Source organism: Haemaphysalis longicornis, unplaced genomic scaffold, assembly GCF_048455015.1.
Source record: "Haemaphysalis longicornis isolate Haplotype H1 unplaced genomic scaffold, Haemaphysalis longicornis Haplotype H1 scaffold_14, whole genome shotgun sequence".
Lineage (NCBI taxonomy): Eukaryota > Metazoa > Arthropoda > Arachnida > Ixodida > Ixodidae > Haemaphysalis > Haemaphysalis longicornis.
This window is the reverse complement of record NW_027526245.1, coordinates 40403682-40425190: the sequence shown is the minus strand read 5'-3', so window position 1 is coordinate 40425190 and position 21509 is coordinate 40403682. Positions and strand designations below refer to the sequence as shown.

The 21509-nt window shown below is 51.2% G+C and overlaps 1 protein-coding gene across 1 annotated transcript; it reads right to left on the bottom strand.

Annotated features, from left to right (window-relative positions):
- Positions 1-450: 450 nt before the first annotated feature.
- On the bottom strand, positions 451-18577 carry LOC144164865 (oxysterol-binding protein 1-like). Its single transcript, XM_077695112.1, has 4 exons — positions 17822-18577; positions 7868-8014; positions 7568-7776; positions 451-746 (listed from the first exon to the last, which is right to left on the bottom strand). The coding sequence occupies exons 1-4, from the start codon at positions 17875-17877 to the stop codon at positions 451-453; spliced, it is 708 nt and encodes a 235-aa protein (XP_077551238.1). The 5' UTR covers positions 17878-18577.
- Between the last annotated feature and the right edge of the window lie 2932 nt (positions 18578-21509).

Below are 21509 nucleotides of genomic sequence, written 5' to 3'. Positions count from 1 at the left end.
ACTACACAGAGCACGTAGTTACTGAGTGCGCATCTTTCATCAACTGCTGTCTCAATGTACTTAATCTAGGTCCTTGCGGTTCCTTTGGGCAAGTATTGTACCTTTTGTATACTCCAATGCCTGGAGTAGCCAGCTCCTGTTTGGGTTGGAGCTAAACTCTCCAATAAATAATTATTTCTCTCTCTCTCTCTTGCACGGTGCATCGGCCATTGTGTGTGCCATGGACGCCAAATTTTTGCCCAACATGGCCACCTTGAAAAACTACCGCTTTCCAGCGACATAGAAAGGAGCTCCTCGTCGCAGGGGCGGCTGCTGTCTTGCAAATCAACCCCAAAAATGACGCAGGGGCAGATAAGCTCACGTGGCTGCTGCTACGTTCCACACGCTTGCAAGCAGCGGAAAACTCGGACCCATCCGTTTAGCCATGCAATCAGTGCTGGGCAATGTGCCTCAGGGCCCTGCGCTGTGCCCACTCCCGTTCATCACGCCCGTGGTGGTGATGCGGAAATAGGTGGCCCGCTCGTTGACGGTGCGAACTCTCCCGGCCAGCTCGTGCGGCGGAGGCACTCCCCCGGCCGCGTCCAGCTGCTCCAATTCCGAGAGGGAGCGCTGGAGGGCCGCCCCGTGCTTGCCTATAAGCTCGCTGCACATGGACAGGTCCTCCAGCTTCACGTGCAGCAGCTGCAGCACCGTCAGCAGCTCGCGCTCGTCCAACTGCGAGGGCATGCCCAGACCATCGCCTTCCTCTGCAATGCAGTAAATAGCCGCTGGAGGAGTGGACTACAAGGCAACGTTGAAACCAACGTTTGAAAAAAAGTGCTAGCTTTCAGCATTGTACACTCTCACCCATTAATATCAACAAAGCAGTGCCCCCCAAAAGTCTATGTTTGCATCCGGTCATTAAAAAATGAAGGCTTAAAACAACGAAACCAATTTTCTGAGCATTTAGTGGTTTCTACCTACCATTGTAGATTCAGAGGCGTAACTGTATAACAACGGAAAGTTCGGACGTCTACATCAATGAACAGTTGTGCCCAACACTTAAGAAACTACTGGGGCAGGTCATCACCCGTAAGAAAAAGAAGCAATGGAAATTCGGCAAAATTTGCGCCACGAAAACAGACACGTCGCACACGCTCCCGCTGACCTACGTGTGCACGGTCTTGAGAAAATGATGTACCCACACCTGCTAGCGCAAAGTATTGCTTCTGTCCTTTCAACAACACACAGACTACGGTTTGCTGACCGCAAAAGATGCCACAAATCGCTACCGTTCCAAGCAAGAGTTCACTTCACTTAGACACCCAACCTGCTTGCGTCAAATTAGATTAGCTATAGATGGCGCACGTTCATCTTCTGGCTTTTCTATTGGTGTTATTATGCTAACCGAAACATGGTACCAGGAAGGACACGATATTCTTAACATGACCGGATGTGACTCTTTCCACAAAAATCGCTTTCCAAATAAGGGTGGTGGCTCACTGCTAATGATTAAACGCAATCTAAACTGTGAGATATTTGAAGAATTCACTCAAACGACAGAAGATTTTAAATTTCTCCCGCTCATCTACACAGAAACCGTTTTGTGTGTCTTGTGCCGGCCACCTCCACGGAGCGTATTGGTTTTTCTATCCTTTATGGAAACATAATTTGTATGCGTGACTTTACCATCAACATTTTAAATGCATAGCTTACAAGATTAAGTGCCCTCATTAACAAAATTGCTGCACCCACTCGCTTTACCACCGGTTCTGCTTCATTATTGGCATTTTTTTACGAATACAGAAGTCCGAAATCTGGTATCCGGAGCGATCACCTAGCCATATTTTTAATAACGGCAAATAAAACAACAATAAAAGCCCCGAAGTATACTTCTTCAACATTTCAAGACATTAACTCGTTCACTTTAAAAGAGGTCCGTAATGATCTATCTGTGAAAACATTGGAAACCTTGTTCAGTGCGACCGACCCCAAAGATAACTCTTTGTACTTGCTTAAATCAGTAAACGAAATATGTTTACAAAATCAGTATGCAGTATCAGTATCAGATGTGTACAAAATCAGCATACAAAAGGTAAGCCAGCAGCCCTCTCACGGCGCCTTTCTGAACGACACACAGCAAAAAACTCCGTCAGTGTATCAAAAAAATTCCCCCGCATTTCCCCGAAGGGGAGTATGAGGAAGTGCGAAGCACGGGGTGATGCTATGAGGGGGAGTTTGTTGAAGTTTGGTGGCATTTTGCCCGTTAGTTACATTAACACCCCCTCGTGATCACGTTCGGCTTAACACGCCTCGTTTGTCCCTCTGCGGAAATCTTGGTGAATTAACGTGTATGTTCGAGAGGAGGAGCGCACCGCACCGCAGCGCACCGCAGCTGCGAAGCGCCGACCGGAGTGAAGGGAGAGGAGGCGCAGTTACGTGAGAGAATGCAGAACTAGCGGGTTTGTAGTATCACGTGTACACCACGCAGTTATCAAGCCGCTATAACGCCGCTGAGTCGCCAACGCACGCCGCTGACGACGTAGTTTGAATGCGTTAAAGATATAAGGCGCGTCACTAACACTGATATCAACGTCGCGTCCGTGGCTTAGTCGACACATATTTTTGATTTTCCACGTATTCACTCATTGCCTCTCTAAAATACTGTCTCCGCCCGAATGTCTTGCAGACATGGAATCGTTGGTACACCTAAGGGACTTTTAAACACATGACGTCAACCAAAGTCAGGTTGGCGGCTGTCTGTGAATGAATGTCTGTGTTCTGTATGTGCCAAAGCAGGCAATAAAGAAAAAAAAAAGCGTCCGTGGCTTAGTCGGTAGAGCGTCGCGCTGCGGCCGCAAAGTCCGCAGATCGAAACCTGGCGCCGGATGCTGTTTTTTTTTTTATATAGTGTAGTGGCCTGGCTGGCGCGCCGAGAGAGGGTGTTGCGAGCTGGAGAGTAGTAAAGGGGCTTTAGGAGAGTAGGCGAGGGGGGAGGGGGGAGAGGAGGCGCTATGCGAGCGCGACGATTCAGGCTCGCTTAAGAAGTGCATTCGCACTTATTCCTGGCCAATCTCCCACGTGGGTATGTGCCATGTCAACGGCCAGGCAGCGCGCGCCCATCTCCCCCCGTTGCTAAGGAAGACGAAAAGCGCGCGCACCCGCAGCTGTTGCTATGCGGACGGCGGAAGGTTCGGGGTCGCTTATAAAGTGCATTCGCACTTAAAAGGTACTCCGATTTACGTCATTTATTGTCAATTTGTGGCTTCTCAAACATCGCGTATCAAATTTGATACGCCGGGCGTTGTGGGAACCCCACAACGCCCGGTTCCGCCGCCGAGCGTTACCAGAAACTCAGTCCTACCGAGCGCACGTTAGCGTGTGCCTCCTGAGGAGCGCCCGGCGTGTTCCCGGATTTTGCGAGCGTTTGCGCCGCGTGAGGAGCTCGCGGAAATGCCTAGAAAAGTACCGAGCGCACGTGAGCGTTCGCCTCGCAAAGAGCGCCCGGCGTCGGCCAGCTCGACCTTCGAGAACACTCTGCACAGCTTTCGTGGCATGAACCCTCGTGTGCTGTTCTCCTCGCCAGTCCACGCGTGTTCGCGGCTGAAAACGCCGAGTTCGTGCTGCAGACGCGGATTTCGTCAAGCCGGTTGCTTCCGCGGTCCGCTCTGGGAGAGATGTGAAAGCCTCCGGAAAAAAATTACACCATCTTCCCGTAGGGGAACCCTGAGTAGTATGCGAAGCAGCCATGGGGTCGACTGAAGTTCCCATTAGTTTTCAGTTCGTCGTTTCCGTTGACGTTCAGCTTCACGTGCCTTCATTGTATCAGAAGCTTCTTGACGTAGTTTGAATGAGTGAAGGACCCATGGCGCGTTCGTAGCACATGCTCCCGTCTCGGTTTGTAGCGCAGTGGGAAGAGCGCCCCGTACCTCCCGTTGCGGCCAGAGAGTCGTGGGGTCGAAACCGGGCACCGCCTAACTACCGTAATTACCCGATTCTAACGCGCCCCCGATTCTAACGCGCACCCGATTTTCCTGACAAAAAACCGAAAAAACATGCACCTCCGTTTGTAACGCGCAAGGAACTTTTGAGCAAGAAAAACGAATGCGAGAGAAACGGGTGATTTATTCCCCGAAGTAATCTCACTCATCTCACTCCTCGTCGCTCTCCGAGAGCTCCTTGTCGCCTTCCGCTGACCGCAACATCTCGTCATTGGTGCCGTTAAGCGCGTTCGCGATGCCACACTTCCGAACGAACGTTCAAACATGTTCGATGGGATCGTGGCCCACGCCTCGCATGTCCATCCCGCGAGCTTCTCCAGAGGCGTACGCTTCAGCCAACCGCTCGTTGTGAACGCGTGGGAGCCGCTCGTAAGCCGCGGAAGCGGCGCACCTTCGTTGCCGCTGCTGCCATTGCTGTTATCAAGCACGCAAGTGGAATAATTTGACGATTTGTGTGAACCCCGAAAGAAAAGCCTAGGCGCCTAGACCCGAAAAAATTGTTGCCAAAAGCTTTGGCGCCATCTTGAGATGGCGATGGCGATGGGTGGAACGAAATTTCAGCTGTTTCGGCAGTTTCGGTTTCAAATCAACTTTATTCGCCTTACTGATGGGTACAGGGGAAGGAGCAGCCACAAAAAGCTGCACGGAGCAGCTTGACGGGGCGGCTGCCCACCACGTGATTGACAGCAACGGGCCGATTCTAACGCGCATGCGATTTTTCGGCCTATTTTTGCGGAAAAAAGGTGTGCGTTAGAATCGGGTAAGTACGGTATTTCTTTTTATAGTGGACTGCACTGACGTCAGCACAAACGCTGACGGGGTTGAAGAGACGCGCATGTGCATGCAGACGCGCATGTACGAGGGAGGTAGGGACACAGCCCCGAGCATGAGATGCTCCGCATCTAAAAACGATCCGGGGGTGCCGGTCATGGATAACTTTCACCGACAAGTTCGGGAAATCAGCGTGAGGTGCAACAGCCGGGTCCCCTACAACGGGAGAGGGGCCACCGGCTGTGCTGTTTCTCGAACCTTGCACATGCTGCGTCGTAATTTTTTAAAATGAGTGGCAGTTTTATATTGGAACTGAAGGTAGCTTCTCTTTTGGAAGCCTCCATAAACAATGCCCTCCCCCCCCCCCCCCCCAGTTGATTCAGTTATCCAGCTATAATGATACACTGCTTCGGCGTTTTTTAGTTGTTTTTCATCAACAAGGAATTCGAAAGACGCTTTCAACTCCTAGGTCAGCTAACAGTAGGAGGTAAAATTGTCAGTGGTGCGGCCTTTGACTTCCCGGTAGAGGTCACGTTGACGGCATGTGTAAAAGACAGCTGACTTTTGCTTTTTCGCATAGCTAAAAAGATTGCAGATGCAGCAAAAATAATGACTAGTGCGTCTTCTATGCTTAAAATTGTGCGTCATCACGCACGTAATGGTCTCTCACAGGCCTCCAAGGACTGGTGGCTGATACAATTTTCACCTGTTAGAACCAGTAATGAGGGAAATGATTACTTTTAATGAGCGGTTTACTTTACCTTATAGCACACGGGGAATTAGTAAGTACTCCGAATGTTTATTGCTGAATACGATATTGTCACGAAGGCGGCGAAGCAGCAGTCAACAAAGTGACGCGCTCAAGCGAGCGTCGGCGATTCCAGTCCCGCGGCGTCTGCTCTGCAGACTTTCGGCACGAGTGTTTCTGGAACTGTCGATTCACATCCAGAACATTGTAGATCACAGAATAATATTCTGGGCTAGTGACGTTAGGGCGCAACAGTGTGCTTGTCTGAGTGTGATAGCCCGTGCGGCATAAAAATAGAAAATAGAAGACGCGCTTCGCTTGGGACACAGATAACAGAGCCGGGCGTGGCCTGGCAATAAAAACAAACAATAAATAAATAAACTCATACGTGGTTCGCGTCAATATACTGTTCTAGTCGGTATTGTCATCCTGGCACCGCGTCCCTTGACGCCCCCTTATCCATCTGTGCATGGTGCCTGCACCCCTCCCAAAGTGTGCACGCTGTAAGGTACCGCAGGATCAAACCCACATCCTGTGGGTCTGCCCAGACACCAAGCCAATTAGGGCACATCACACTAGAGAGTGGCTGACTACTGCAACCAAGTTGGAGGAGCAGAGGAGCCTGGCGGACTTCATCTTGAAGGCCACCAGAAGCTGCCTGGAACGAGGCGGCTCTTAGCCTCCCCGCCACCCCCGTTTCCCCTTCCCTTTTGAAAGGAAATAAAGTATTATCTCTCTCTCTCTCTCTCTCTCTCTCTAAAATATACGCCTTCCTGACCACTAACACGCAAGCGCTTAAACTAAGGCAACAAAAATGCACTGGTGATTACCATACTCCATAATGTGAAATTTGGGCGCAGCGCGAGCTGTAGTCTCCTCGGTCACGGCGCACATCTGCTGCGTCTCAGGAAGTGACCGCGTGATCAGCGAGCGCATGGCGGCTATGCTACTCTGCTGTTATCTCGCTGTGCGTCGCCGCCGTCGGCCAGCGTGTTGTTGCAAATCGTGTTTGAACCTCCCACGCAAATAACACGTGGTTATGATTAGCCACGCGCGAAGGATCAACAAGCATGTTGTTGCCAATTGTGTTTGTACCTCTCGCGCAAACGTCATGTTGTTTGGATTAGCGGCGAACGAAACAGCGTTTGGGGAGAGGGAGGGCGCTCCTTGTGCGGCTACGCGTAAAACCACAGTGAGAGTGCAGCAGTGAAAGAGATAGCGCGTGCCGCCCTCCTGCTCACCCTTCGGCAGACGCTCCTCTCCGTTTTCTTTCTTCCGTCGCTGCTGCGTTCGGTCACGCGGATACGAGAACGTCTACGCCACGTAACGCAGGTAATGGCTGCGCCTTAAAAAATTGAGAGACGACCGCCCATCTGCAGTAAATTCCAGGGTCGATGACGACGAGGATAGTTGAACGCGAATGATTTCTTTGAGAGAAATCAAATGGCGAAGGGTCAAAGTAAGAGCCGCTGCGAAAAAAAGTTCAAAGTCCGTGCGAGTCAAAGCCACAGCTGAACGAGTCAAAGTACAAACCGTCCGCGAGTCAAAGTCGAAACGAGAAAGCTTCGCGTGAAACCATCATCGTCGTTAGGCGGAGGGGTACAGGACTTTCAATGAGGTTACGTAAACACAAGGAGCACATCATGCACTCTGCTTTGCCGCTAGTAGGCAACACTGCTTATTGTGCAGTTCGGTGTGCTCTTTTTTTATGGCTGAACTTTGACAATGCCGCACATTTTAGTGAAGTACCCTTTATGGCCCACTAGACCAGGGAATTGCATTTTGAAAAACTTCTGAAGACAATACCGTGCAAGAAAAAAAAAACGATACAATCAGAAGTCAAGTTCAGTAAAGTGGAAAACCATGAATACATTATACAATTGCATGGCGTTACACGATTAGTAAAAATATAGTTACCACAATGCGCACCAGCTCTGGGAATTCGTTTTTGGCGGCGACTGAATGTGTCAACAAATTATTCCAGCCACAAGCACGGCTGCAATTCATGCTGGGCCGAAACTTGCGAACCAAAACTGGGAACGCGTGCCCCCACCGCGGTGAAGCTTACCTGATTCCATCATGCGCACGACGCGGGCCTTGCTATGCTGCTGCAGCGCCGTGACCCACTTCTGGCGCTCCATCTCGTTGCAGGCCCTGAGGTAGAAGGTCTGCGCGCTCCCGATGGAGATGGCGAAGCTACACGAGCCTTTCGTGTGGATGACCGTGCTCACTAGGCTGATGGAGCCGCGACACATGTGTCCCATCTCCTCCTGACTCCTGCGCTAGCCGGTCAACATCGTTGCAGAAGCCAGAGAAGGCTGCTGGCGCCGGCGGCTGCAACAACCGCGACAGCGCCGCGCCGCCTCACCTGTAGTAGGAGAGCAGTCCGTTGGAGAGGACGAACCACCGCTTCTGGTAGCCCTTGAGGTAGTTCGTCCATTTGGCGAGCCAGCCCTTCATCTCCGGCTCGCCCTGCTGCTGGTTCTCCTCGTCGCCCTTGAAACTGCAAGAGCCGCTGCACACCGATGCCAAGTGCACCGCTCAATCACAGCGGCGCACGCACCGCAATAGCCCCCTTACCATAAGCTTTCGTTCCTCAAGTGCACCACAAAGGCACGCAAGGATGAAGACAGGCACAAGAACTACTTATAACTAGGTTTCACTGTACGGGGCACACACTAAAATCCTGATTTCATGGAAACGGTTCAACGGAACTACCGTTTAAACGGAAGAAATGCCTTGTTAGTTTTATATTAGTGCAATGGAAAAAAATCTCGTCAATCAGGACTCAAATTTTCTGATGACCGCATAAACGGAACCCCAAGCAGACTCGCAACCGCAACCTCCCCGGTCTCTGTCTGGCAGTTTCCGCTATTCTTTCTCACATCGCGCACTGCACCCGCATCTCTTGCTTGTAGTCGCGATGTGCTGCAGTAAAGGCCTGGAAGAATGGAGACTTAGAGGCTTTCTTAGAACCGGGAGCCCCTGGCCCTGATTCTTCCCCCTAGGCCGTCCCCCTCACAATTCCGCGACACTCTCATGTTTTCTTCCAGTCTTCTTTCTTCCCATCGTTCGCTCAGTTACAGCGCCGAGGCCATCGCGCCGTGAAACCACAGCAGCGGCGGCAGAAGTGCTGCGCACTGAACGCTTAGTGTGCAGCAAGGTGGCCGGCCAAAATACGCCGCCTGGGACGCTCTTTGTGCAATAAATCGCGCACAATAGCAAATAATGTGGTGCAAACCTTCGCACACGTTGCATTGTGGGCATGGTGGCAAAGTGAATTGATTAAGCTTGAAGCGGAAGCATTGCGTGTATACGCGACATTTAGCCGCATACGGTGGATTACTGCTTCCTTGGCTTGTATAATCCAGGTGAGCCCTTCAAATTATTGTTGTTCGACATAAACGACGGGTGCGGAATGATAATGCGGCTGCCAAGGTCAATCGCTGCAGGCTGCCTGACACGTTTGATGCAGAACTGAAGCATCTTCCTAGATAATGGTATCGCTATCCTGTGTACATGTAGGCCATGCGCGATGGTTCTTCAAATACCGAGAAGCAGCGGTGGCGTGGAGGTAGAGCATCCGCCTCGCGTGCAGAAAGACCGTGCTTCGATTCCCGGTGCCGGGTAATTCCCGCCGGTTATAAAAAAAAAAAATCCGCGTATTGATGGAATTGCCTGGGGTGCGGCCATGACCTCGGTGACCTTGTGCCGGTGATGCACTCCCTCACCAGAGCAGGATCGGCCACCCTGGTGTAGTAACGGACACAACCTCCCACGAATACGCCAATGAACCCACGGCCCTCAGTATCCAGTGGCTGCGAAGCAACTGACCACGGCGGCGGTCAGACCTGTGACGCAGCAGAGGGTGCTAAGAATCCGGGAACATACGCGCCAGGAAACAAACGCGTGTTAAGGAGATACTAGCAGAAATTAAGACGAAGAAATGGACGTGGACAGGGAATGTAACGCGAAGGCAGGATAACCGTTAGTCATTAAGGGTAACAGAATGGATCCGTAGAGAAGGCAAGCGCTGCAGGGGGCGGCAGAAAGAGTTAGATGAGCAGATAGGTTGGTGATGATGATGATGATAGAGGCCAAACGTTCCCACGGTTGTAGGGTAAAATTAACTCGTTGTTACAGTCCGTTGAGCCTTTCACGTTCCTCAGGGGTATGCAAGAGATGGTCCATAAATCAAAGTTGCGGTATTTTGCGGAGTAATTACAAGATGTAGGGGAATGGCTTGTACAAGGGTGCCCATTAACTGTCCAATAACGGTCCTCCTGCGGTAGCTCAGTGGCTAAGGCGTTGTGCTACTGAGCACGAGGACGGGGGTTCGATACCCGGCCGCGGCGGCCACTTTTCTGATGGAGGCGAAAAGCAAAAACGCCCGTGTGTGCGAGATTTCGGCGCACGTTAAAGATCCCCAGGTGGTCAAAATTAATCCGAAGCCCTCCACTACGGCGCTACTCATCGTCTGCGCTGCGTCAGCGCGTTAAACCCTACAATCAATCAATAACTGTCCTGATAAGAGCTCTGTTTAGAGTGTTAAGTTCTTGGATATGTCTTGCTGAGAACTCATAGATGGAAAATAATATATTGGCCTGCGGTTGGCGGCAGCACAAACTAAAATAAGACAAAACGTTTGTTCAGAATCACCATACTTGTCAGATAATCGTGTCATCAGATAGACGGTGGATCTCTGTCGAATACGCAAATTATATTTCCGCGCATTAGGACTAACACAGCTGCCCACTGCTAATCGATGCATTTTGATAAAGTCAATACTGGCGTTTCCAATTTTTGTTTGGATTGGTTGAGCGTTTGCCATCAGTGCTGAGGAAATGAGTCTTGTTTGGAGAGAGATTTAAGTTCGATAGGCACGTTCCACGGCTTCATACTGAAGCTCCCAGTTCTGTTCACATAAGCTCTTTGTTTTCATCGCGGAGAGAAAAGCAACTGGACTAACGCTGCTTGAGTCGGACCTGAAGGTTAATGTGCTTGTACAGGCCGCCAGATGGCGGACACAAAGTGCAAATCACAAAAATGGCAAAGTTGTCGAAGTGCGGCGAGCACCCACGTTCCGTGAAGGACTGGAAAGACACCTGATATCACCTTTTGCACACGGTAGGTGCTCCGGTAGCCTCGCGCTAATTCAAACCGTCATCTGTCCCCCATATACCTTTCTTCAGGCCAACGGAACGTGGCACACTATCCCGCTGACACAGTCAACTCGAGTGGTACGGTTTCCCCTGCTGCAGTTAGGCTTTTACTTTCTTACTCACCTTGTGCTGTTGCAAAGCCGCGAAAGTTTCGTGGTGCAAACAAGACCATTTATACTTCAGCCCTATGTTTATTTAGCGCATTTCTTTCCCACCCCTCCACCTCAATTTTTCATCTGTACAACCACAAAGAGCCACAGTGAGACGTTCAAGATAACCACAGTCTCTGGAATTTATTGATTGATTGGAGGGTTTAACGCGCCGACGCAACGCAGATGATGAGGCGCGCCGTAGTGGAGGGCTCCGGATTAAATTTGACCACCTGGGGATCTTTCATCACCAGCTTATCTACGCCCACTGCAGGCAAAAACCTCTCCCATAATCTACAATTACCCCGGTCCTGTGCTAACTTCCACCAACTTATCCCCGCAAACTTCTTGATCTTATCTGCTTATCTAACTTTCTGCCGCCCCTGCAACGTTTGCCTTTTTCGACATCCAAAGTTGACCCGCATCCCGAATCCAACTCTGGCATCCTGGGAGGCAAGTCTGGCTGACCCCAGCGCTGCGACACAGCTACTGCTGACGTCCAGAGCAGAGGAAGCCATGGCCACAGTTTCCCAAGACGGCGCCCTGGACTAAGGGTGCTTAGGAAAATAAAGCTTGCTTCCTTTTTTCCTTCCTTCTCTGGGATCTTTACGTGCGCCGAAATCTCGTACACACGGGCGTTGTTGCTTTTCGCTTCCATCAGACAAGCGGCCGCCGCGGCTGGGAATCGAACCCGCGACCTCGTGCTCAGCAGCGTAAGAGTCTCTGAGAAACGAAAATCGTACAGCGCATTGGACGGTGTGGAAGCAGAATTTGTTTAAGGAGTTAGTCAGCTTCATCGTGGCTACCTTTAACAAATTTAGCATGTGCAGATTTATACGGCGACAGGCGATTCTTGTTAATAGGGCGTAATTTGAGCAAATGATTGCCTGCAAAAAAAAAAAGACTGATGTCTCAAAATTCTAATGTTTTCCCTTTAATGTTTTTATCTTTTAGCTTATGTGGGTTCAGCCTCTGCTGGCACGGCGGTTGGGGTTGCCGCAACGTCCTCAGTAAACCGTAAGTCCTGTTTGCGAAGCACAACCGACAAAGAGTTAACAAATGTATAAACGTTGATGAACTTTCTGAGTGCCAGTTCATTAGTTAACAACCCATCCACGTGACCCAGAAAGGCTCGCTCAACACCATGACAAACAGCCTTGTTTTGAAAATGGCGTTTTGGAATAGCAGCTAGCCTGAACCCAAGGCTTTTGTTACCTTGTACTGCTCGCCGCTGAATCCATGAGGTCCTGACGGTGTGGCCGAGCGCCCGTTCGTCGACAGCCCTTCCTGTACGCGGAAAGATCCCCGCTTCACTGCTGTAGTGACCCGGAGACCAAGGTGTCGTGACGATTCGATACAAACGTGTCTTTATGAGTGTATAAACGATAAGAAAGATAGAGCCGACGCTGAATGCCAGTCGTACGCGTACTGCAACGAGTGCTTTTGTGAGAATAGGTCGTTGACAGACAGCGACTACGACGTGCGATCGACCTTGACGGTTGGATGACAGTCAGTCTGGATGACCCAGGGCAGAAGTCGACAGCCCTGGATTTACATTTAAGCCACACAATTCGAAAGCTTAGAAGATGCTAACGAAACGACTTGCACGTACATTGTGTGTTAACGAATCACTGCAAGGAAATCACTGCAATGGCGCTCGGCACACGGAGCAAGGATACAAGAAGGTGTATATGTCCTTGCGCATCTGCGGTGCGTGATACTATAAAGCATTGACGGACTCTGCTACAACGCAAACCAAACTTTTAAATCAACTAATGTAAACGACATCGCCATTCGTTGAATGTTAATTTTCGTCGCCATGAATTGGTCAATCCAGAGCATTGCGGTAAAGCTCAGCAACAGAAATGTAATACAGTGCACCCACTTTCCTGACTTAATGGGCACGTTCCTCGCCGCTACAAAATTAATTAGTGAATATCCACTGCCAGTGTTCGGTCCTAGTTCAGTTGAAGAAGACGCACTATCAAAGAAAATGTCACAATCAGTTTCTTCCAGGAATTAGAAACCACTCAAAAACGGCCACAAACTGCTACGGGTTCAATTACATTTAACGGCTTTCTAAATGCGGAGTTATCTGCGTCCGCCCGTCGTGAGTGCGCCGATCTAATCAGCGTTCCCGGTCGAAAACTTCGCGTCGCTTCTCTGAAGTGGACCAGATAGGTAACAGGCATTTTGCGGCGTGCCCGCCATTGGGAAAGTTATTACAAGCCATCTCCTCTGTCCCACGAAACCTTGACGCGGTGGCGACTGATACGTAAACCTCTGCTAGCAGGCATTTTATTTTTGAAAATGAGAGGCGGGTTCATCATGCGGGGTTATAAGGAATGGAAGCTTTCATCACAATTGATAGGCAAAAAACGTTCATTTACATCATTGCGCCAGAGAGGGAGAGAGAGAGAGAGAGAGAGAGAGAGAGAGAGAGAGAGAGAGAGAGAGAGAGAGAGAGAGAGAGAGAGAGAGAGAGAGAGAGAGAGAGAGAGAGAGAGAGAGAGAGAGAAGTATCCATTTATTGCAGAGGTTAGCTGTAACCAAAAAAGGAGCTGGCTGATCCAAACATTGGAGTAAATACAGGTGTAGTGACTGCCATAATAAACCACAATGTAACACAAACGCATTAGATTGATTTGATTGATTATGGGGTTTAACGCGCCTACGCTACACATGCGATGAGGCGCGCCGTAGTAGAGGGCTCCGGATTAATTTTGACCACCAGGGGATCTGTAACGTGCGCCGAAGTCTCGTACACAAGAGCGTTTTTGCTTTTCGCCTCCACCCGAAAAGCGGCCGCCACAGCCGGGAATCGAACCCGCGTCCTTCGGCTCAGCAGCAGAACGCCTTAGCCACTGAGCCACCGCTTTTTTTTATTATTAAATGCCTGTTTAGACATACACAAACAAAAGGCACATACACTGGTTAAAAGTCGCCAGCTGAAACCCGGCTGACGATTGTCACACTAAAATCTTTTCAAAGAAGCGAGGTCATTCAACAACGCCACCCAGTCAGGCGGATGGCTCTGTATACTATATAGCTCTCATTTGCACTATACTTTCAATGAAATTCTCGCGTACCGGCCGGGCATTTAGATCAGCATGGCGTACACCCATCCTAGTCTTCCATAGGCTGTGAAGGCCTAACAGCATGAACATGTCATAAGGAATTCCTCCGTAATTTACGACGAGCAAATACCTTATTCCGTGCGGCGTTAACGGTAGTTCTTTTTGGAGTGTTCTTTGCAGCACGTCCCAAAAGAATATTGGGTCCAAATAAAAAAAAAACGTGTTCAATGGTTTCTGGTTATTTACAAACAAAACAGTTAATTGTCCAAGGAACGAAAAAGCCTTTTTCTTGCAACCATGCATTTACCGGTAAAGTATTAGTGTGGTGTTTAAAGAAGAAGGTCTTAACAGTGGATCTTACTGGCATTCTCTTAACCTGCTTAAGAACGTCCTGCCCTGGTGCTTGGGAATTCACGGTTCTGTAAAGGGGTACCGGTATCATTGTGTCGACTAAGTCTCTGTACAATTTTTTTCTTTGTAATTGCGGATAAATATCAAAACGAAAATCGGCTTTGTAGCATATGGAATGCCATTGTCACTTCCTTGAGGTATCCATTAAGCCCTTGTCGGGGGCCGCCAACAGAAGACACTATAAAATTCGGAATGAAATTCATTAATCTCACTTGTATAACTGTTTTCGGAAAGTCATTACTTTGATCTCTGACAAAACAAAATCGAGACACTAATTGCCGTAGAGACAAATGGGAGAGACCGAGCCCTCCGCCCTTCACACGGCGAAACAAGTTAGTACGGCTAACTCTCTCCCAACTCGAGTTCCAAATAAATACGGCAAACACACAATTCATCTTTTGTAGGCACATTCTGGGCATACATAAAAAAATTACACCCACCTCCCCTCGCGGGAACCCTGGTGTGATGCGACGCTGAGGAGGGTTCAAGCGCAAGCGGAGAGCAACCGTCGACCGAAAGGCCGCCGGAGAGCGGAACACCGGTTATATGCGCAGTGCGCCCGGAGGAGAGGAGACCATGGGGAGAGAGACAGAGAGAGAGAGAGAGTACTGCACATGCGCAGCACCGCGCGCAGCGCCGCCCACCGGCGGAGTGAGAGCGCGCTGGGCCGCACACGCTCTCACCTGGGCACGCGCCGGCGCCAGTGCGTCTGCCGCGGCTATGACGCAACACAATCCAACATAATCCACTTTAATCCAATCCAATCCAATCCAATGCAATCCAAGCCAATCCAATCCAATCGAATCCAATCCAATGCCCCTCGCGAAAGAGTGTTCGCTATCGGAGAGGAGAGCGGGAGAGTAGCTGCGGACAACAATGGACGCACGCGGACAATACCGGACGCACGCAGGAAGGACAGGGCCGCCGACAAGAGATGCTCTGAGCGTCGCATCTAAAAAGCTAACACATACCAGACTTTGGCAATGAGAAACACATTACATACGGCGGCCCTTGCGAACATCTAAAGATCTCGCCCCTGCCAAGCCGCGGCCTTTTCTTTTACCTTTTCTGTTTTTCATCGAGCCAGTATTGCTTGCTCTCACGATAATGGTTCAGCGGGACTCCCAAGTATTTCCCCGGCACCACAGACCACTCGATGTTCGCAAATCTTTCGGGGGTACAGGCCCAAGCGCCATGCCAGAAGCCCTGACATTTGCGCCAGTTGATTTCAGACCCTGTTTGGTCACAGTATGCGGTCGCTACTCTTACGACTTCCAACAGACTTGCCCTGTCATCACAAAACACAGCCACGTCGTTTGCGTACGCAAGCAATTTCACTTCAACCGCCAGTAGTTAAAGCCTCGTACATTTTCATTCTTGGTTACTCGCACGCAAAACGGCTCCAGATATAAATCGAAAAGCAGCGGGGCAAGGGGGCAACCTCGCTTCACAGACGATCTGACTTGGATGGGTTCTGTGAGGGTCTTGTTAACAATGATTCGTGTGCTGCAATCTGTGTACACCATTTTGACCCCTTGCAGGATCACGTCGCCAACGTTGCCATACTCCAATATACGTAACAATATGTCATGTGTCACTCAGTCGAACGCCTTCGCCAGGTTCAGCTGTATGTAGCATCGCTACTCGACCCGTGAATGCATCAACACATTCCAAAACGCTTCGTGCGACATGAATGTTGGTTCTTATGGAACGATTTTGTATACCACAGGTTTGATGAGGCCCTACCAATTCCTTAATCACACTTTGCATCCGTTTGGCTAAAACCTTCATAAAAATTTTGTAGTCGACGTTGGTAAGGCTAATGGGTCGATGTGCCTCAACGGACTGCAGCTTCTCCTGATCATCTGTCTTTGGGATTAGCACCATAGGCGCAGCCCGAAAAGAAGGGGGTACTTGTTTTAACTTATAAGCTTCAACAAACAATCGGTTTAGAATAATGGCTAGCTGGCATTTAAACGTTTTACAGAATTCTTTTTTATTTTTTTTTTATTTGAAAGATTTCAAGAGGTGAAAATGACGCCCTGAGCCCGTCTGGCCCACGCGATTTTCCTGGTGACAGCTCGTCTATTGCATTCTCTACTTCTTAGAGACATATTGGTTCTTCAAGGCGGTTTTTAATATCCCTACTCAAAATTGGCATCAAATGTAGAAAGTCTTTTTCGAATCCTTCCATCAGGCGATTCTTCTGACCAAACAATTTGTTGTAATGCGATACAAATGCTTGCTTAATCTTGTCATTTTCACATTGTACTCCGTTTTCAAAAAATATTGCCTTTATTTCATTTCTGCTGGCGTACCTCTTTTCATCAGCTAGAGCGCGTTTGGTGGGCGTCTCGCCCATCCAAAATTGGTTAGAACGCGCTCTTATCGCTGCTGCTCTGTACCGTACTACGTCCAATGCCTCCAGATGATTCTTGACTTCTCTTATCTGCTTACTAAATTTACCGGGCTCAATTCCTTCCATGCTTACAAGAACTGCAATTGTTGTTGCAGTTCTCGCTCCTTTTTCCTTTCTTCGTGTCGAAGGATGCAACCCCTTTCAATAGCCAAAGTCTTTATCTCGCCTTTAAAGACCTCCCATGCAGCCGCGATGGTTATCGTTTCAGCCGTGAGTATCTGGTTCATCTTTTCTTTAGCCGCTTTTACGAAAAGTTCATCGTTCAGCAACCGAGCGTTGAATTTCCACAAGTCCCAGTTGAACCGCGTCTTTCGTTCAACTTTTCCGATTTCAAACATGACTAAGCTGTGGTCGCTAAAGGACACTGGTTTTACGTCATATTTGCTACAGCTTGGCAGCAGTTCCAGTAATACATAAACCCGATCAAGCCGTGCATTGCTTTCCCCTTGAAAGTGCGTGAAAGTGGGTCGCACGCCGGATTGCAATACCTGGCCGATGTCTTCTAAGTTATAATCATGTGCCAATTCACTTAGAAAAAGTGCGCTCTTGTCCCTGACAGGCCGATTTCTAGCGCGGTCTACAGCGGAGCAAACACAATTGAAATCACCGAGGACAATGATTATTTTTTTCGTATTTAAGTATTGTTCAATGCGCTCAAAAAATACCTTTCGCTCAGCTTCATTATTTGGGGCGTACACACAGATTAGCCGCCAAGGCGTAGCAGACAACTCAAAGTCTACGACAAGCAGTCGACCAGATTCACAGCTCACAACGGCCTATTCCGAGATCCCCACGAATAAAAACGGCGCAACCACCGAAGGTACCCCATGGCTCACACACACATTATAATGTGCACGGAAAGACGACACCATGCTATCAGTATGCACTTCGCTCTCTATTTTAGTTTGATGTACAGCAACCACGTGTAGCTCATTGTCCTGAAATAGACGATTTAATTGCATTTGCCGCCTTCTAGACCCAAGACCCCTAACGTTTAACGTTGCCACACGCAGTGCTGTCTGGAAATAAGCGCTCATGGTTATTAGTTGTACCAAATGCGCGGTACCTCTCCCGTACAAACAAATGCATTGGCGTGTGACTCACAATGTAGGGCTGTAGTTCTTTGCCTTCCCGACTCGTGCTGTTGAGGCGTAGTCCATCCCACGCACTTACGTAAATACTCGCGCGCACGCGCGCACGCACACACACACACACACACCCGTGATAACGCGATAGAAATAAGGATGAAAAAAGCACTTCACAGTCAGTTCGAGCCTTGAACTGGTCACTCGTCTGTCCGCGGGACCCTAGCCGGCGAAAGCACGCAGCACTTGAATGTCACGGTGGTTGTGCCCCCCATGGCCGCTCGTCTGGTGTACCACTGGGCGGCACATTCATACTTGGGTGTCGAAGCGTCGGTGGTCTCAGCGGTGTCGCTTTCGGTGGTGGCTCGTCCGTGTTGCGTTCACCAGAGCGTCTTGCCTCGTTGCTCACGTCCCCGTGGGGACGTTTTGCGACAACGTTGGCGGTCGTTGGTCCGGCGGTTTCTTTCACTTCCCCAGTTTGACTCGGCGTCCCCGTGAGCACATGTGGTTCCCGCGGTTGATGTGGCGTCCTCGAATGCCTGCCGAGGTGTCGGCAGAAGCTCACCTTGGCGCTGCATGGTTGCTTGCGCATCCTTTGGGGGCGTTTCCTCAACACGAGTGTGGGTGGGCGTTTCCTGCTTGGTGTTATTCTCGGTAGTCCCCATTGCAGATTCTTCCGCTTCGTCCTCGTCCACAAGGAACTCAGACGACTCGTCGTGCCTTGTGGGTCCTACAACTTTCGCGTAAGTGCGCACACAGTTCGCCTCAGTATGTCCGAACCGGTGACAGACGGTACACTTAGGTACACGGCATTCTCGCCTGACGTGACCCATTGAGTGGCAGCGCAGACAGAGTGGTGCCCTGCCCGCAACCACCACAAGGGCGTTATCCCCCGCCACTGGAATCTGATGTGGGATACCTTCGATATTCACTCCTGCCTTCAGCTTGAGGGACACCGTGGGAGTTGTAGAGCCGTTGTCGGTAACGCCTTGCACCCTCCATCTCTGTTTTGTTATTTCCGTCACCTTGTCGTACGGAGCGAACGCCAGCCGCACATCCTCGTCGGGTACATTGTGAAGTAGCCCGTGCAACTTCATCCGCACGTCCTGGTTGATAGGGTCAATCACCAAACACCGACGGTCCTTCACTTTAAATTCCGTTTCGGCGGCCAATTTCTTCGCAGCTTCAGCGCTGCTAAACGTCACGGCCCACACATGGCTCATCTGATACGCCCCCAAAGCGATAACTTCGGGGAGTAGCGACAGACGAGCCAGTGCGTCGCGAAAATCTTCTACCCGATATGGGCGAGCCCGGAGATCACCGTGTAAAAATAAAGTGTTGACAACACTCTGACCTGTTGGTAAGGTAGGCAGCGTAACTTGATAATCCTCGTTTCCATTTCCAAACGTCCGGTTTCCGCGGCCTTGCTTGGCCACTGTAGCCACCCCTGACGGAGCATCCATCCTGCGTCCGTTCACTCTCGTGGCCGGAAGCGGAATCCCACTGAGCCACCGCGGCGGGTCACAAACGCATTAAAAATGACAACCATTGGAAAATGCCATGTGCGGTGAGTGAACAATATGCTATGTACAATATTGTGCGGTGAGTGAACAATATGCTATGTACAATATATTCACCAACATAGAGCAGCAATGGGCCCATAGCATGTATGCACCACTGATCTCCACTAGAGTTGCTGGATGGCGCTTCGAGCTGTCCGGCTCGCGGCCGCCGTAAGTTCGAGCGCTTGTCCCGGAAGTCGAGCAAATGGCCGCCGTTCCAGCATAGCGCATGCTACGTATGGGCTGGATTCGCGCGCATTCCGCCAAAAATGCCTGCTTGTTGCGACGTCAACTGCACAAGAAGACCAGAGGAGTCGCCTGGGAAAACGTTCCACTTGGAAGTATTACAATATTCTGTACGACATGCGTGATACGCAGCGAAACGCAAATGTCATATCAGTGTCGTTTTTAAGGTGTGGCTCTTGTTACGCAGATTCCCTCGCTCTACGCCGGATATATACCGGCGTTGGGTGGCAACTAGTTACACGACGAAAGTAACCGCAAGCAATTTTAACTGCGGTTACTAAACTTTCCGCGGTTATCGCAAATTGCGGTTTCGGCTGTTACACGCGAAATTGGAAGTTTGGTGACCGCCGTCACTTGATTGTGAGCGCAACAAAAATAAATTACCACACTTCAAAGTTCACAATGTCACGATTTAGCTCCGCGTTCGTGAACCTGGGAGGGCAGGGGTACCCTCCAGCCGAGAGACGACATGCAGCGTGCTGGTGGTGACGGTGACTGACCTCAAGCAGCCGTGTTCGGCGGTGTTTATTCGCCGGCCACCCACAATGTTGCCCACCGAGCCTGGTGGGGCCACTCAACTAAGCGGCCAACGAATATCAGCGTTGGGGGCTCCACACACTTGTCACACCCCTCACCCCCAAGTTTGTTTGTCCACACAAGCACGAAAACTCCACCTGTCACCCCGGCGAGTAACGATTCGGCGGTCTCCGCTGTCTTTCACTCCTCCTGAGCGCAGGTGTCGAAGCCGTTGAGGCAGCATTAGGTGCTGCCTGTGTCACACTCGCACCAGCTGTCGGCATGGTAGGTGTCGCAGGACTTGCACGTGGCGCCACAGTGGCGCGAGTAGCACCAGCCCCTGGTGCTGTGCTGGCAGCGGTCGGTGTAGCTGGCTCCCCTGCCTGCAGGCTTCCTGAAGGGGCGGCTGAGGTTGCCAGGCGAGGCCTCACATGGTCAGCATGCCGGTGCTACGTGGTCCCGTCTGACATGCGGACGAGCAGCGACTACGCACTGGCAGGAGAGACCACGTGCCCGGCAGACCAGGGTGGACCAGGCCGGAAGTTCCTGGCGAAGACCGGAGCCCCAGACTCCGGCAAGGGCCCAGGAAGGAGTAGAGGCTGAGGCAGTGCGGCGGGCCCGTGGCCAGGCAGCCCGGCTGCGCCAGCAGGGGCGCCAGCCCCTGCTCGGGCACGTACGGGTCCCCGCACAGCATGCACAGCATCGGCCGCAGGTCCGGTCGGGGCCCCGCGGCTGCGGGCAGCGCCTGCTAGATGTGCAGCCGGCCCGCCCGCCTCTAGATGCTCTCCACCAGCGCGCACAGCGCCTGCTCCAGCCGCACGGGGCCCAGGCCGCCACCCACGTCCACGAAGGGGCACTGCAGGCTCTTGGCCCGGTTGGTGCCCTCCTCGCGCACGAAGTCCCCCTGGCCCGCAAACACCATGACCAGGGGCAGGCCGTGGAAGGGCAGCCGGTCCTCCTGCTCCAGGTTGGCCAGCGAGATCTTCTCGAGGCTCTCGCGGATGTACTCCAGCCCCGGCTGGCTGGCGTACACGCACAGGCAGCCGTGGGGCAGGGGCTCCGTGCGGAACGAGTTGTGCGGCAGGCCCACGTCGCCGTCGATGATCCCGAAGTCCAGCGCATACTGGGCCTTGTCGTCGAGCCGGAAGCCCTGCGGGTGCGCCTGCCGCATGGCCTGCGCCACCTGCTGGGCGCTGCCCCCGGCGCCCAGCACCACCAGGTGCAGCAGGCGGCCGTTGGCGCCCAGTACCCCCGCCGCCATTGGTGCCGGCCCCCCGCCGGTGCAGCAGCTGCTCGATGACGCCTTCCATGCAATCGGGCTGGGCGGCGCAGTGCTCCCTCTGACACATGAATGCTTGCCGCCGTGCCGGTGAATGTCCCCAC